Source organism: Carcharhinus amblyrhynchos, chromosome 28 (genome assembly GCF_965287045.1).
Source record: "Carcharhinus amblyrhynchos chromosome 28, sCarAmb.v2.hapA, whole genome shotgun sequence".
NCBI classification, from domain to species: Eukaryota; Metazoa; Chordata; class Chondrichthyes; order Carcharhiniformes; family Carcharhinidae; genus Carcharhinus; species Carcharhinus amblyrhynchos.
The window spans coordinates 3,776,772-3,793,347 of NC_137351.1; the positions used below are offsets into that span (position 1 = coordinate 3,776,772).

Below are 16,576 nucleotides of genomic sequence, written 5' to 3' on the forward strand. Positions count from 1 at the left end.
GGCGGACTGAAGCCATTTAAGTGGTTATTGATCAGAACTGAGTCTCTCTTATTTAGTTTAAAAAGCTGTAAAATGGAAAATTTCACAAGCTATTAGACTTTGATTTTTAAATTTAATTCTTGCACCTGGATGCAGGAGGCAAAAGGGCAATGAACTCGCAAATTACAAGAGAGCTAAAAGGCCTTTCACTGGAGAAGTGTTAATTCAGGAGTGATTCAGTCACTGCCTTTAGTTTCTCTGGGTCTTTCTGGGCGCCTGTCAACCATCAGTCATTACACTGTGAGCCATTGGCACACAGGTGGGTGGCACAGTGGCCCAGTGGTTAGCACTGCTGCCTCACAGCACCAGGGACCCAGGTTCGATTCCTGGCTTGGGTCACTGTCTGTGAGTAGTCTGCATGTTCTCTCCGTGACTGTGTGGGTTTCCTCTGGATGCTCTGGTTTCTTCCCACAGTCCGAAAGACATGCTGGTTAGGTGTATTGGCCATGCTAAATTCTCCCTCAGTGTACCCGAACAGGTATCGGAGTGTGGCAACTAAGGGATTTCCACAGTAACTTCATTGCAATGTGAATGTAAGCCTAAGTGACACTAATAAATTAACTAACTGGTGTTTGGCAGGAGGACAGAATGGGCTTTCTGGTGATTGTGTCCCATCCTACACCATGGCCAACTTTCTTCTCCATGAGAAAAAGGGGCTGTATGAGGAGTTCCATTGGGCTAATAATTCACCTTGAGTTACTGGTGTACACCAATCTTCTATCCCTTGCCTGCACACTGCTCTAGTCTCCTTGGTTTGGATCTAATGGTAAATCTGAGAAAGACACCACCTGATCTCTGTCAGGCAGGCAAATTATCCATTCATCTGTAGGTACAGCTGTAGGTACATGCCCCAAAGGAGAAAGAAAAACAATGTAATGCTACTGAATATGATACAAGTTTATTTATTAGTGTCACTAGTAGGCAATGAAGTAACTGTGAAAATCCACACTCCAGCACCCATTCGGGTACACTGAGGGAGAATTTAGCATAGACAATGCATCTAATTAGTGCTTCTTTCAGACTGTGGGGGAAAATCAGAGCAGCTGGAGGAAACCCATGCAGACACAAGGAGAACATGCAGATTCCACATAGACAGCAACCCAAGCCAGGAGTCAAACCCAGGTTCCTGGTGCTGTGAGGCAGCAGTGCTGAGCCACCATACCACCCATATCAAACATATTACGGGATAAAATGGTTTCTGTTTGTACAGGCTGATATCTCCTGCTATTCAACATATACAGCACAGTTTATCAAAGAAACGTTGAATCCCTACAGTGCAAAAAGAGGCCATTCAGTCCACTGAGTCTGCACTGACCCTCTGATAGAGCATCCCATCCAGGCACTCTCCTCCATCCTATCTCCATAATCCATTCATTTTATCATGGCTAATCCACCTAACCTACACATCATTGGACACTAAGGGGCAATTTAGCATGGCCAATGCACCTAACCAGCGCATCTTTGGACTGTGGGAGGAAACCAGAGCACCCGGAGGAAACCCACGCAGACATGGGGAGAATGTGCAAATTCCACACACACAGTCACCCAAGGCTGGAATTAAACCCAGGTTCCTGGTTCTGTGAGGCAGCAGTGCTAACCACTGTGCCACTTAATCCAGGGTAGATTTATCAAGAGGTGTTGTGAACACACTGAAAGGAGTCTGGAGTAGGCACAGCATCATGATCAGGAGGAAAATCTGTCTTCTGAAAACCCTTGAGTGGTGATGTTCAGCTGTGAAAGCTGGACTATCAAGAAGAATTATATGGCTTAAATAAGAGCATTTGAAATGAAAGGATACCCGGACGGAATTTTCCAGCCCCTCACTCTGCCAGGATTCTCTGATCCCGCTGCAGTGAATGGAGATTTCCCTGCAATGGCAGCAGGATGTGAATGTCTGGGAAATTCCGGCCACTATATGTGCCATGGATAGCCAAGTGGATAAACGAGTGAGTGCTCGAGAGAGCTGGCATTAAGAGAAACTACAAAGGGTTGTGAACGGAGTCCAATCTACCGCTCAAACCATTGACTCTATCTACACTTCTCAGTGCCTCGGTAAAGCAGCCAACATAATTAAGGACCCCACGCACCCCGGACATTCTCTCTTCCACCTTCATCGGGAAAAAGATACAAAAGTCTGAGGACATGTACTAACCGACTCAAGAACAGCTCCTTCCCTGCTGCCATCAGACTTTTGAATGGACTTACCTCGCATTAAGTTGATTGTTCTCTACATCCTAGCAATGACTGTAACACTACATTCTGCACCTTCTTTATGAACGGTATGCTTTATCTGTATAGTGCACAAGAAACAACACTTTTCACTGTATACTAACACGTGACAATAATAAATCAAATCAAATCAAATCAAATCCAAGTTTGAGACAGTGATAAGCTGATATATTTTGGAGTCTGATGAGAACAGAGGGAAATGTTTAGAAAGAGAGACAATGCCAGACAAATCACCCAGAAAACTTGCGCAAGATGGCATGGATGGGTAATATCAGATCGTGGACTGGCTTCTCAACGAGAAGGGCAGACAGTGCAGTGGAGAATAGAAATCAACGGGATAAGATTGTTCATAGTGCGGCCAGTCCTCGGAACAAAGATAGATGAAAAATAAGACAGCTGGAAGAACTGGTAGACACATTGTTATTCTTGCAATACAATCTCGACCATGAGTATGAGACCTGTGATGAATAGGCAGAGTGAACATTGAGGAATGGCAAGAGCTCATGGTTGGAGCTCACCAGCTAATTACTTGTGAATTTGGATATTCAGCCCTTGTAAATAGAAAGAATGATAATTCATAACTGTCCATTTGCACAATTCCCTCTCATGCCAATAAATATTATACAAAAGCCAGTCTGAATCCCTAAAGCCCCTCAGCTCATAAACAACATGTAAATGATGTCAACCTGACAACATGCGATCTACAGACTGGAATACAAAATGCAGAGCATAGTGGACCTTTCACCTCCATCATGTAAATTAAGGAGACCTGCATTTTGTCACATATTGTAATTACCTTTATATTAAAATGTTGATAATTGTGAGATCAATTTTTTTTCTAGTTTAGTTTGATGATTACCTATAACTATGTAGTGACCTATGTTTTTTATTATACTTGTATTTTTATCACAATTTGTCATATGCTGCCATGATGATTTTTCAATAAGCCAGTTATCTATCTTACCTAATTATCTATCTATCTTATCTAATTATCTATCCGTCCATCTGTCTGTCCATTTGTTTGTCGGTCAGTCTATCCATCAATCCATCTGTCTGTCTAGCCATGCATCTATCCATCTGTCTGTCTATCTATCTGTTTATCCATCTATCCTTCTGTCTGTCTAGCCTTCCATCTATCCATCTGTCTGTCTGTTTGTCTATCTATCTATCTACCTGTCTGCCTGTCCACCTATCCGTCTATCTATCTGTCAGTCTTTCTGTCTGTCTGTCTATCTACCTGTCTGTCTGCCTGCCTGTCTGTCTATCCATCAAGCCATCCATCCAAGCATCTGTCTGTCTATCTATCTATCTGTCTATGCAAAGTGTCTGTCTGACTATCCATCTATCCCTCCATCTGTCCAGCTATCTATTGGCAGGTGCTGAATGAGAGGCATAGCACCCAGACATATCACGGTTCCATGTGGTCATGCTTTACTGATGAACTAATCCTTTGTGGCTCCAATCCCTTTAAGGAGAATGTTAAAGCAGCGTCAGAAGTGTTAAATTATATCATAAATGTACAACATTAACTGGAACATTATTTATTTTGCTGACAGGGCCTCCAACTTGGAACCAGAGAACTGGAAGAAATGGGAGCTAAGTTCTGTGCAGGGCTCCTGAAGCTAAAGAAAGATGAGTGGTCCTGTGGCAACCAGCTAATAACTGAAGATGACGGTCTACTTGATTTTGATAATGAACTCCAGAATGATAGACATGTGTCACACAGGTAAGTGCAGGCTGGTTGTTCATTAGCTGGATGGTGATGGAACAAAAGTCCAATCTCAGTCAGATAGATAACTGGCAGAAGTTTTTCAATTATTGAGAAACCTAAGTGAAGGAAGATGATTCACAGTACAGGACATTGTCGAGACAGAATAGTGTTGGAGAGAAGATGAGATGAATCAGGAAGCTATGATAAACTGTGGTCAAGCAAGATTTTAGGTTCTAGGGAAAGGGAGATAAGATGTTTCACTACTTATGAAGTCTTGAGAAAGAATGAAATGAAATAAGAGATGGTTCAGAGCCTTAGTGGATCCAAGCCCAGAGGACTGACAAAACTCAACCAGCCCTGTCGCCATATTCATAATGGTTCTGGTCACCCTATTATAGAAAGGATATTATTAAATTATAAAGAGTGCAGAAAAGATTTACTAGGATGCTAATGGGACTTGATGGTTTTAGTTATAAGGAGAGGCTGGATAGACTGGGACTTTTTTTGTTGGAGCATAGAAGGCTGAGGGATGATGTTATAGAGTCTGTAAAATAATGAGGGCATAGATCAGTTAGATAGTCAACATCTTCCCCAAGGTAGTGGAGTCTAAAACTAGAGGGCATAGGCTTAAGATGAGAGGGGAGAGATATAAAATGGTCCAGAGGAGCAGTTTTTTCACACAGAGGGTGGTGAGTGTCTGGAACAAGCTGCCAGAGGTAGCAGTAGAGGCGGGTACAATTTTGGCTTCTAAAAAGTGTTTTGATAGTTACGTGAGTAAGATGGGTATAGAGGGATATGGGCCAAACATGGGCAATTTGGACTAGCTTAGTGGTTCAAAGAAAAGGGCGGCATGGACAAGTTGGGCTGTAAAATTCAATGACTTTATTTAGTCAGCTGTATTATGTTGGAGCCAAACCAATGCAATTAGTAACCCACGTTATGTCTGAGCCTGATTTTTCCCTTACCCCAGTGTTGTCCAATATGTTAACCACGATCCACATGTGGCTATTTGGGAACTCAGATTCAACCAAGTACGGTTTTGGGTAGTAAGTTAAAGAAAACAATAAATATCACAGTCGGGCTATTGATTTTAATACTCATAACTGTCACCTTTTTAATATATTTGCTGATAGAACAGTAAAATGAGAAGCGTGATTATTGTTTGATTTTAGTGTGTTCTCTGGTCTGCTGCTTATTGACTAGCTGCTGAAACGGTGTCAAAATGCCAGGTTTCAGTCGCGTGGTAACACCGTGTGGAAAGGGGAGTGTCATCATTGTCAGCCCAGTCGATCAGAATAACTATTCTCTCGGACAATAATTCCCAACCTTTTATATGTCACGATCCACCCCAATGCGATAAAAAGATTGAGGCGACTCCTATTTTCTCCTTTGTCTTCCTTCACTGGAAACTTCATTTTTAACCTCTCTCTGTCCTCTCACCTTTTATTTTTAAACTCTCTCTTGCTTCTCCCTTTTTGAGGTTTTTGCACCCTTGTTGAGTTTTTGCTTTTTATGCAGAAGTATAAGACCTTTGTCTTCAGCCCTAAGTCCCCTTGATCATGTGCAATGGGCCAGACCAATATTACAAACCCAAACCACACGCGTGTGGCTCTTTCCCAGCCGGCCATGCGCGGGAGAACCAAGATTCATTGTGTCTTGGTGAAGCTGACTACGGACTACAGAACTGGCACTGTGAAACATTGATGGGCTGCTGCTGCAGGGCTGCCATGCCATTAAGCATCCAGTAGTGTTCTAGACAGAGAGTGGAGCAGCGGACTGGATGGGGAGAAGGAGCTGGGTATAAATGGAGAGGAAGGACAGACATGAGTGAAGAGATGGGCACAATCCAGGTAGAGAGCAGGGATGGATCCTGACGGAGGGGAGAAGTCAGGTCCAGATGGAAAGCAGGAGCCAGATCTGATGCTTCTCAATGTGCCAATCAACATACTCAGCTATCAAAGCTTACAAAGTCAAGAAAATGCTCACAACTGCTGAACAAGAGCCAGGAAACTGCCCTAAGATTTACTGCATCTAATGAATTCATGCCAGAGTTCCAAACTCTGGGGAAAGAGAAAGGCTGCAATGTCTTTACAGTTAATGATAGTCAATAAATACGTGATGTACAGTTCCCTGGGCTGAATGCAGCAATTCCTTTTGGAGCATGCGACTAATCAGTGTTGCCATCGTCACGCCTGTGGCTAATCAATTGGGCTCTTGGACAACACGGCCACACACGTGAGGCAGTCAATAATCCGTCGTAACAGAGCCAGCTCTCCACCGCACACAATGGAATTACCATTCTGTGATTAAGTGGCAGCGATTAGGTTGCTTACAAGCAGGTGCAGTGAGCCGATGGATGCTGTACAGTTAGTTTCTGATGCTTGTTGCAGAGAATTTTGTTTACATGGATCCTGATGCTGTTGAGGTTGTTGCTGTGTCGTGTTACATTGTGTTTGCGCTTGTAGCCTGGGTGCTGTGACAGAACAGCAGAAACACTGATTAATCTTCACTCATCTGAATCAACAGGGCAACTGACATCACAAAAGCAATTTAAATAGAACATATCAGAGTTAAACAGCCAGCACCACAAGCACTGACACTCGGGGAGCACTGTGCCTTTAGCACTTGATGAGGCAAAACCAATGTAGTGTAATCAGAAATTTGGAACTGGCTCCTTGCTTGAACTTGTTGCTCCTGTCAGTGGCAGGAACAATTCTAAGGGAGGCAATAAATTACTGCCAGTGTGCAGCAGGAGAAAGCAACAGTCTTCAGAGAACACATGTCTTCACTGAAGCCTCGATGTTCTAATCGGCTTCATTTCAAGCAGAAACAGAAGATGATAGAAAATGGCAACATTTTTGGGAGAGGAGAAGATACAACACGGTGGCACAATGGTTAACACTGCCGCCTCACAGCGCCAGGGACCCGGGTTCGATTCCCAGGCTTGGGTAACTATCTGTGTGGAGTTGGCGCATTTGTCCCATGCCTGCGTGGGTTTCCTCCGGGTGCTCCGGTTTCCTCCCGCTGTCCAAAGATGTGCAGGCTAGGTGGGTTGGCCATGCTAAATTACCCCTTAGTGTCAGGGGACTGGCTGGGGTAAAAGCATTGTGGGGATGGGGCCTGGGTGGGGTTGTGGTCAGTGCAGACTGAATAAGCTGAAAGATCCCCTTCTGCATTGTAGGGGTCTATGATACTGTTTTTATTTGAGATTGGCAGCGTTGCTCTATTTTGCTTTTGGCATTATTTTAAGACAACTGTTGGTTGTTTGCTGCTAAGGACCAGATTTGGTTGGACCAAATTCTAAGGGCCAATTCTGACAGGAAATTGGCCACTTTGGAGATCACTCACAATGTTACATTTTGCAATTCATCTTGCTTTTAACCATTGCAAAATGATCTGTCACCCTGCAGTCCCTTCACTGAACTGCCCATGGCAAGATATATGCCTTGTGGTTGGATTTAATAGCTTGCCTTACAATGTGAGTGTTCACATTTATTACCTTTGCATTCTTGTCACAGATGCTAGCACTTAAGTGACTTGAAGGGATCTTCTTGACTCTAAGGTTGGCATTTGAAGAGTTTGATTGCAGCCATTGCAAGGGACTAATGTAAGGACTGGGCTGGGGTCTACTTACAGGGCAGTCAGGAAATATTGCCCAGAAAGCGTACTGCTCCCACCATCTGATCTGCCATTATCTCTCGGACCAGTGCCGATTCTGTTGCTGAATGTAGGCAGGAAATCACAGTGCCCGTTTGGAAATGAGCTCAGCGTGGCACTATCACTCCTCCTGCTTCATTTCCTGAGATCTCCATTTAGGCAGACATCTCATCTAAACTGCAGCCTCAGACACTGGGTTTTAGACACCCTCGCTCATCCCGAAACCGCCCAAGGTCAACAGACCTTTCCATTGTCCGTCCCATGGTGGGTGGGCAGTATAATTTCGGCCAGTGAGTCTAACTTTTAGGACCCACTGCCCTTTCAGATGTGAGGGTCTAGAAAGTGTCTGTGAGCAATGTTTTGGAGATAGAGGAGCTAGATAAATCCTTGATTAACAAGGGGGTGAAAGGTTATCGGGATGGGGTTGAGGTTACATTCAGATCGGCCATTTCCTTATTGAAGGGCAGAGCAGCCTTGAAGGGCCGAGTGGCCTACTCCCAATCCAATTTAGTTATTGTTTTTGCGTTCCTATGTGGAAAGTAAGTCGCTTTCCTCCATTCAGGCCTGAGATGGCAGGATGTGGTCTTTGGAAAGTGGACAGAGAGCCCTGCAACTAATGATCAATAACTGCTGCTTGAGGCATGGTCTCCCTGATTCTGGGCGTAAGAGCTCTGCCATGGGCTGCATTGGCCTGAACCCTGGCAACCTACAGCAGCTGCATTGAGTGGTTGAAGAAGGTGGCTCATCATCATCTTCACGAGGGCAATTAAAGGATGAGTAACAAACGTTAGCTTAGCCAGCAATGCACACATCCTGTGAAAGAATAAGAAAAAAGCTTATAGAAGCCCTTAATCCATTTGGACAGCCAAGCCACGTTTAGCACTGGTGCAGTCGATTATAGTTAAATTGTGGCGGTGGATTTAAACCTTGTGCAATGGAGGAGGCAGTGGCCTCGTGCATTTATCACTGGACTGGCAATCTAGAGACTCAAGGTAATGCTCTGGCCACCTGGGTTCAAATCCCGCCACAACTGATGATGAAATTTGAATTCAATAAAGAAATCCGGAATTAAAAGTCTAATGATGACCATGAAACCATTGTCAATTGATGCAAAAAAACACCTTGTTCATCAATGCCCTTTAGGGAAGGAAATCTGCCATCCTTATCCAGTCTGGCCTACGTGTCACTCCGGATCCATAGCAAATGTGGTTGACTCTCAAGTACCCTCTGAAATGAATGGCAGTTAGGGATGGGCAATAAACACAGGCTATCCAGCGATGCTCATAGCCCATGAACAAAAAAAATGTAACAAGGGAGAAAAGTGTTAATAAACTAGTGGAGGGAGAGGGGAGTTCTTGCTCCTGACATGTCGTTCCCCCCTCCCCGCAGTCTAAACAGTTTATAATTACCGATTACTTTGTTCTGGGGACGTTTCACTTTGATTTGATTTATTATTGTCATATGTATTAGTATACAGTGAAAAGCATTGTTTCTTGTGGGCTATACTGACAAAGCATACCGTTCATAGAGAAGAAAACAAGAGAGTGCAGAATGTAGTGTTACAGTCACAGCGAGGGTGTAGAGAAAGGTCAACTTAATGCGAGGTCGGTCCATTCAAAATTCTGACAGCAGCAGGGAAGAAACTGTTCTTGAGTCGGTCAGTGTGTGATCTCAGACTTTTGTATCTTTCTCCTGATGGAAAAAGGTGGAAGAGAGAATGTCCGGTTGTGTGAGGTCCTTGATTATGCTGGCTGCTTTTCCAAGGCAGCGGGAAATTAGACAGTGTCAATGGATGGAGGGCTGGTTTGCGTGATGGACTGGGCTTCATTCAAGATCCTTTGTAGTTTCTTGCCGTCTTGGGCAGAACAGGAGCCATAGCGACCTGTGATGCAACTGGAAAGAATGCTTTCTGTGGTGCCTCTGTAAAAGTTGGTGAGAGTCTTAGCTGACATGCCAAATTTCCTTAGTCTTCTGAAACAATGGAGGCATCGGTGGCTTTCTTAACTATAGTGTTGGCAGGGGGAGACCACGACAGTTGTTGGTGATCTTGACACCTAAAAACGTGAAGCTCTCGACCCTTTCTGCTTTGTCCCATTGATGTAAGCAGGGTCATGTTCTCTATTACGCTTTCTGAAGTCAGTGACTATCTCCTCCATTTGCTCCCTGGGAGCTTGGCTCCCTGGCAGATTCCAACTGCTACCCCAATTCATGCTCCCGTCTACTGGCCCTGTTATCTTTCATACTTTGGTTGGTGGATAGATCTGAAACATTTAAATAAAACTTGGAGTCAGACTGGCCTTGGGTTAAAAATCAAAGCCCATTGGAGCAGCAGAGATGTGTGAAGGTGGAACTCATCTAAGTTTTTTTGTTAAGTTTTTTATTCATATGTGGGATATGAGTGTCACTGGCATTTATTGCCCATCTTTAGTTGTCCTTGAGAAGGTGGTGGTGAGCTGCCTTCTGGCAGTCCATGTGCTGTTGGTTGACTGACAATGCCATTAGGGAGGGGATTCCAGGATTTTGACCCAGCGACTGCGAAGGAACAGCGATACATTTCCAAGTCAGTGTGAGTGGCTTGGAGGGGAACTTGCAGGTGGTGGTGTTCCCATGTATCTGCTGCCCTTGTCCTTCTAGATGGAAGTGGTCATGGGTTTGGAAAGTGCTGTCTAAGGATCTTTGGTGAATTGCTGCACTGCATCTTGCAGGTGGCACGCACTATTGCTACTGAGCTTCGGTGATGGAGGGAGTGGGTGTTTGTGGAAGGCGTGCCGATCAAGCGGGCTGCTTTGTCCTGGATGGAGATTCTTGAATGTTGGAGCTGCACTCACCCAAGGAAGTAGGGAATATTTCATCACACTCCTGACTTGTGCCTTGTAGATGGTGGACAGGCTTTGGGGTGTTAGGAGATGAGTTACTTGCCACAGTATTCTTAGCCTCTGACCCACTCTAGTAGCCAAGGTTTTTATGTGGTGAGTGACAATGCTTGTTTAAGTGTGCGGAAATTTCGCATCTTGCTCTCAGAGGGGCGTCGCACCCACAGAGAGAAAATGCCAGATATTCTGGCACCCACTGCTTGTGCTTTTGGATATTTAAGATATTCAATGTGAGACTCAGGGGTACGACTTCCTGCCAAAAGTCAGAAAATTACCATTAATGTATTAAAAAAAAAGAAAGCAATATCAATCGATGTGCTGACAGCATGATTTACAATGTGCAGAGCTAGAAGTTTGCTTGACATCTATTCTTTACTGCGTTCAATGTCTAGATTACTTTCAGAAAGAAAATCCATTCGTGACTCGAGGTCCGGCACATCAAGCTACAGCTCCATGCACTCGATGGGACCTGAGCTGCGGTCAGGGGGTGCAGGGTGTAACTGTTGTGCGTTCCCAGAATCACTGACTGAAAGGACTTTCAGCAAGGTCATTTATTCATTCGCTCAGAGACAGCGCCAGGGACCGGTGTTCAATGCGCGGCTTGGGCCACTGTCTCTGTGGAGTTTGCACATTCTCCCTGTGTCTGCATGGGTTTCCTCCCACAGTTCCAAAGATGTACGGGTTAGGTGCATTGGCCATGCTAATTTCTCCTTCAGTGTATCCAAACAGGTGCCAGAGTATGGCGACTAGGTGATTTTCACAGTAATTTCATTGCAGTGTTAATGTAAGCCTACCTGTGACCCTAATAAATAAACTTTAACTTTGACAATTGTGCTATGCCTAGCTCTCGACACCACCTCTCTCATTGCCATGTTCTCAGGCGACCATTCGGTCTATGCAGGGGTCACAAGATGGACTTGTCATCGGACTGGCTGACCCAGAGTCAAGGATGGTGAGCAGGGAGAGAAGTGGAATGCCTGCAAAGATACCATGGAGGTGCCATATCCAGACAGGCACAGGGCTTAGCAGCTGTGAGATGGGAGGAAAACTACAGGGAATATGCCCGTGATATTTATTACTTCAATATGTTAACAGGTTCACTGAGGCCTGGTTGGTGCAGGCTGCAGGCAACCCTGCCTTTCCATTGGTAGGGTAGCCTGCAGGCAGGTGAGGCAGAGGAGGAGGGCCCATCACAGGTTGGCACAACGCCAGATGAAGAAATAGCCTGAGATGCAAGAATGGCATGCCCCAAAAATCTGAGGATACCGGTGACCAGGTGACCATTTTGATGGCAAGCATTGTCTGGACCCTGGGTATACTATTGGTAGTGCACTTTTATCTATAGGTGAGTGGGAAGCAATGCTGGAGGTACCATCAACAAATGTCCTAGAAGCTGGTTGCACTCATCTGCCAGCTTGTCCATGATGACCCAGAGCTGCAATCAGTGGGAGGCAATCCCATGCTGGAGGCATTAAAGGTCACTAACCCCTTAAACCTCTTTGCCAATGGTTCCATCCAGAGCTCTACTGGGGACATGTATAGCATGAGTGACACCAATTTGTCCAAATCACATTGCATCCCCAGAGCCAGGCTGTAAGACCTTGAGTTATGCAACAATCATAGGCTTTCCACTGGTGCAAGGGACTATTGACTCACATATGTTGACTTGGGAGCTCCGTGGCATCAGCCAATCAGATTATCAGTAGGAGAGGCTTCCACTCTTTGAAGGTACAACTGCCAGCGGACCATGGCAGACCAATCCTGCGGATGTGCTCGGTTACCTGGCCTTCAGGAGAACTGTGATCACAGCACCACACAACCCTGCCACAGCAACCTCTGCAAGATGTGCCAGATCATTGACACGATGTCATTATCTCACGTAAGAACACCAGCTGCCAGGTACACGGTACATACTCTTGCAACTCGGCCGACGTTGTCTATCTGATACACTGCAGGAAAGGATGTCCTGAGGCATGGTACATTGGGGAGACCATGCAGATGCTATGACAACGGATGAATGAACACCGCTCGACAATCACCAGGCAAGACTGTTCTCTTCCTGTTGGGGAACACTTCAGCGGTCACGGGCATTCAGCTTCTGATCTTCGGGTAAGCGTTCTCCAAGGCAGCTTTCAAGATATAGAACAGCACAGAGTTGCTGAGCAGAGACTGATAGCCAAGTTCTGCACACATGAGGACGGCCTCAATTGGGATCTTGGGTTCATGTCACACTATCTGTGACCCCCACAACTTGCCTGGACTTGCAAAATCTCACTAACTTCCCTATCTAGAAACAATACACATCTTTTTAACCTGTGCTTAACGCTCTCTCCACTCACATTGTCTGTACCTTTAAGACTTGATTAGTTGTAAAGACTCACATTCTAACCATTATTCATGTAAATTGAGTTTGTGTCTTTATATGCCCTGTTTATGATCAGAGCTCCCACCCACCTGACGAAGGAACAGCCAGTTCCGAAAGCCAGTGGCATTTGCTACAAATAAACCTGCTGGACTTTAACCTGATGTTGTGAGACTTCTTACGATGTGCTGGGTTCCCAGGGACTGCTCACAATGTTTACATTCTGCCTCGCTCTCTGGTGGCAAAACCCTTTGGATCTCGGTGATTGTAGGACTGGGGCCAAGTGATACTTCCAGGAGGCATGGCTGATGATACCAGTTTGCTGTCTGCTCAGGCGAGCTATGGGCCGCACATGCCTCCAGCTGGTCCACGATTGAGCAGGTGACAGGCCTCCAAAAGATGAGGTTCAGATGTTTGGATAACTCGGGCGGGGTTCTCCATTACTTCGCACAGAGTGTCCCAGACCATTATCATCTGCTGTGTCTTGCACACCCTCGTGCTGCAATGGAGAATGTCTTGGTGAGGAGACATGGGAGTGGGAGGTGTGTCCTCCAACGATTGAGGACGGTGAAGGGGTCGGACCTGAGGAAGGCTGCGATGTCTCTGAGCCACATGCAGTGATACGAGGCAGCAGATAGCACCATGACAATCTGCTAGCTAATGAATTCCTGGCAGAGTGAGCTGCCAAGACATTTCCTTCTGTTTTTGGTTTTCTATCTCCTGCTATCTGGAAGGCCCGAGCTCCTTTTGTTACAAACATTACAGTTTGCTCTAATGTATCTCGATTTATGATAGCTGAATTAAATTGCACTACTTAACGCCTGGCCTGCTGGGTGGTTTGATGCTTCACATCTGCCAATTTATGCTAATGTCCAGGGCCCTGGTGTTAAATGTGTGCATTAGAACCTGAACAGCATTTTGTTCTCCCGTAACATCAAGGCACCTGTGAGCAGAATTGAGATTTCACCCATGCCCTCACAGAACTCGTGTGCATGGCAACCTGTTCGCCATATCCAATCTCATCTCGGAGGGATGCACTGCTGTCACCGCCACCACTTCTGTAGAAGGACAGATCTGCCAGACGGAACCAGATAGATGGGTCAGTGGGGAGGAGCAGATTGAAAACACAGAATAAAAGCAAACCAAACGAGAAAATGCTGGAAAATCTCAGCAGGTCTGGCTGCAACTGTAAGGAGAGAAAAGAGCTGAAATTTCCAGTCCAGATGACCCTTTGTCAAGGTGGGAGAACCCAGTTTGGTCTCTCGAGATCACTCCATCCAGATTGATCAAGGAGATTGCGTTCCTGCTCCCCTACCCTCGGTTGCCGCTCGCCCTGAGTTAACTCATATCCCTTGATCCCACTGAAAGGTTTTGAAGTTATTTTGGAATCCACTCATTGAGAGTTTCTCATCTCCACCGTGGGAGGGAATGACTACTGGTATTATCATTAGACTTCCAGATAAAAACTATCTGGAATTAATCTACTGATGGCCATGAAACCATTGTCAAAAGAACTGATCTGGCTCACTGATCTCTGTAAAAAGTCTGACAACACCAGGTTTTAGTCCAACCTATTTATTTGATAATATACTCACAAGCTTTCAGGGTTAGCCCCTTCGTCAGGTGAACGGAGAGTTCTGGCCTCAGACAGAGCATATAAAGCACAGACAGTTTAGAGATTACTGTCTGTCTGTGCTTTATATGCTCTGTCTGAGGCCAGAACTCTCCATTCACCTGACGAAGGGGCTAACCCCGAAAGCTTGTGAGTATGTTATCAGATAAATAGGTTGGACTAAAACCTGGTGTTGTCAGACTTTTTACTGTGTTTACGCCAGTCCAACGCCGGCATACCCACATCATCACTGATCTCTCACAGGGAAGGAAATCTGCCATCCTTACCTGGTCTGGCCCACATGTGACTACTCCCTACATCTACAGTTTGCTCCTCATCTGGGGTGAGGACTGTGGGGTGAGGAATGCAGTCTCCAGTATTGGACTGTTCCTGATTATTGTAAGCATTCTTGTCCTGCAGACAAACAGAAGGATTGATTGCCATCCCAATGGTGGCATGAGCAGTTCAGGAGCATGCAGACCAATGGCAGCTCCGGGGCCGTCCCCAGTGATTTAGAAGTAGGATGTCCTGCAACTGATAGAAGATTGAGAGCCTGAAGTGGTTGGTACACTCAGTGCAGATGTCCCACTTGTTGCTGAGTGCTGTGCCCCAGAATCCTGTATGAGAACACTGCGCACTCACACACTTACACTGCCTGATGCCCATCTACGTGTCAGTTTGCAGTGACTAGATGATGCCACTTACCCTGACAGAGCACAGCAGATCATTCATCATCTTCTTGCACCGCTTGGCATTTCTTTGTCAGGCTCTGTGGATGCTATCCACTGCTGTGACCTCTGCCCAGCCGTTGTGTTCAGATGGAAAGGTCTCCTGCTGCCATCCCTGGGAAACAGAACTTCCTGTCTTTTCTGGACCCCCGAGTGGACAATCTCCAGGGAGGTTTTCCTGAGCCATGAATCCACATTTTGCCGGCGCTGTGACATTCTCATTGATTGAGTGTTGAAGGACAGCCCATCTGAAGCTCCTGCCCTGCACTGAATGAATGGCTGTCCGATGCCCTTTAACCCCATGACCTTCAACCCCACGAGGTAATGGTGAGGACATTAATTTCCTCCCACCCCTGCCACGAGTATCGGCAAGCTCCTAGTGGACACATAGGGTGGGATTTTCTGGCATTGCTCGCCCCAAAACTGGAAAATCTTGCCTGAGGTCAATGGAGCTTTCCACTCGCCCACTCCAGTTTCTGTAGTGTGTGATGGCAAATTTCCACCCAAGGAATTTGTTCTCACTGGAGCGACGGAGGTTGAGGGGAGACCTGATAGAAGTCTACAAGATTATGAGAGGCATGGACAGAGAGGATGGTCAAAAGCTTTTTCCCAGGGTGGAAGAGTCAATTACTAGGGGGCACAGGTTTAAGGTGCGAGGGGCAAGGTTTAAACGAGATGTACAAGGCAAGTTTTTTACACAGAAAGTGGGTTCCTGGAACTCGTTGCCCAGGGAGATAGTGGAAGCAGATACGATAGTGACTTTTAAGGGGCATCTTGACAAGTACATGAATAGGATGGGAATAGAGGGATATCGTCCCTAGAAGGGTAAGGGGTTTTAGTTAAGTCGGGCAGTACGGTCGGTGCAGTTTTGGAGGGCTGAAGGGCCTGTTCCTGTGCTCTAATCTTTTTTGTTCTTTGTTCTTCGAATCATAGAATCCCTACAGTGCAGAAGAGGCCATTTGGCCTATCAAGTCTGCACTGATTCTCTGACAGGGTATCTTAGCCAGGCCCTCTTCTCACCCTATCCCTGTAACCCCACACATAGCTAATCCATCTAACCAACATATTGTGGGACACTAAGGGGCAATTTAGCCCAGACAGTCCACCTAACCTGCACACGTTTGGAGTGTGGGAGGAAAATGGAGGTAATGAGCCAAACAGCGCAAGTTTAAGTCTCATCCATCTCGCCCCCACCCACTCGGAATCAATCCTGCTTCTGGTCCTCATCGCTGAACTCAATCTCCAGAATGGAAGGTTCTGACCCGGGCATCAGGATGTTTGAAAACTCAAATTTGATTTGATTTATTATTGTCACATGTGTTAGCATACAGTGAAAAGTATTGTTTCTTGTGCGCGAGGCAGACA

General features: G+C 45.8%; 1 protein-coding gene across 1 annotated transcript in view; it reads left to right on the forward strand.

Annotated features, from left to right (window-relative positions):
* agbl1 (AGBL carboxypeptidase 1) overlaps positions 1–16,576 on the forward strand; it is a 223,136-nt gene that overhangs the window by 167,504 nt on the left and 39,056 nt on the right. The window contains exon 22 of the mRNA XM_080214182.1: positions 3,825–3,994. Coding sequence (XP_080070308.1) covers positions 3,825–3,994 — 170 coding nt within the window. The remainder of the gene's footprint in view (positions 1–3,824; positions 3,995–16,576) is intronic.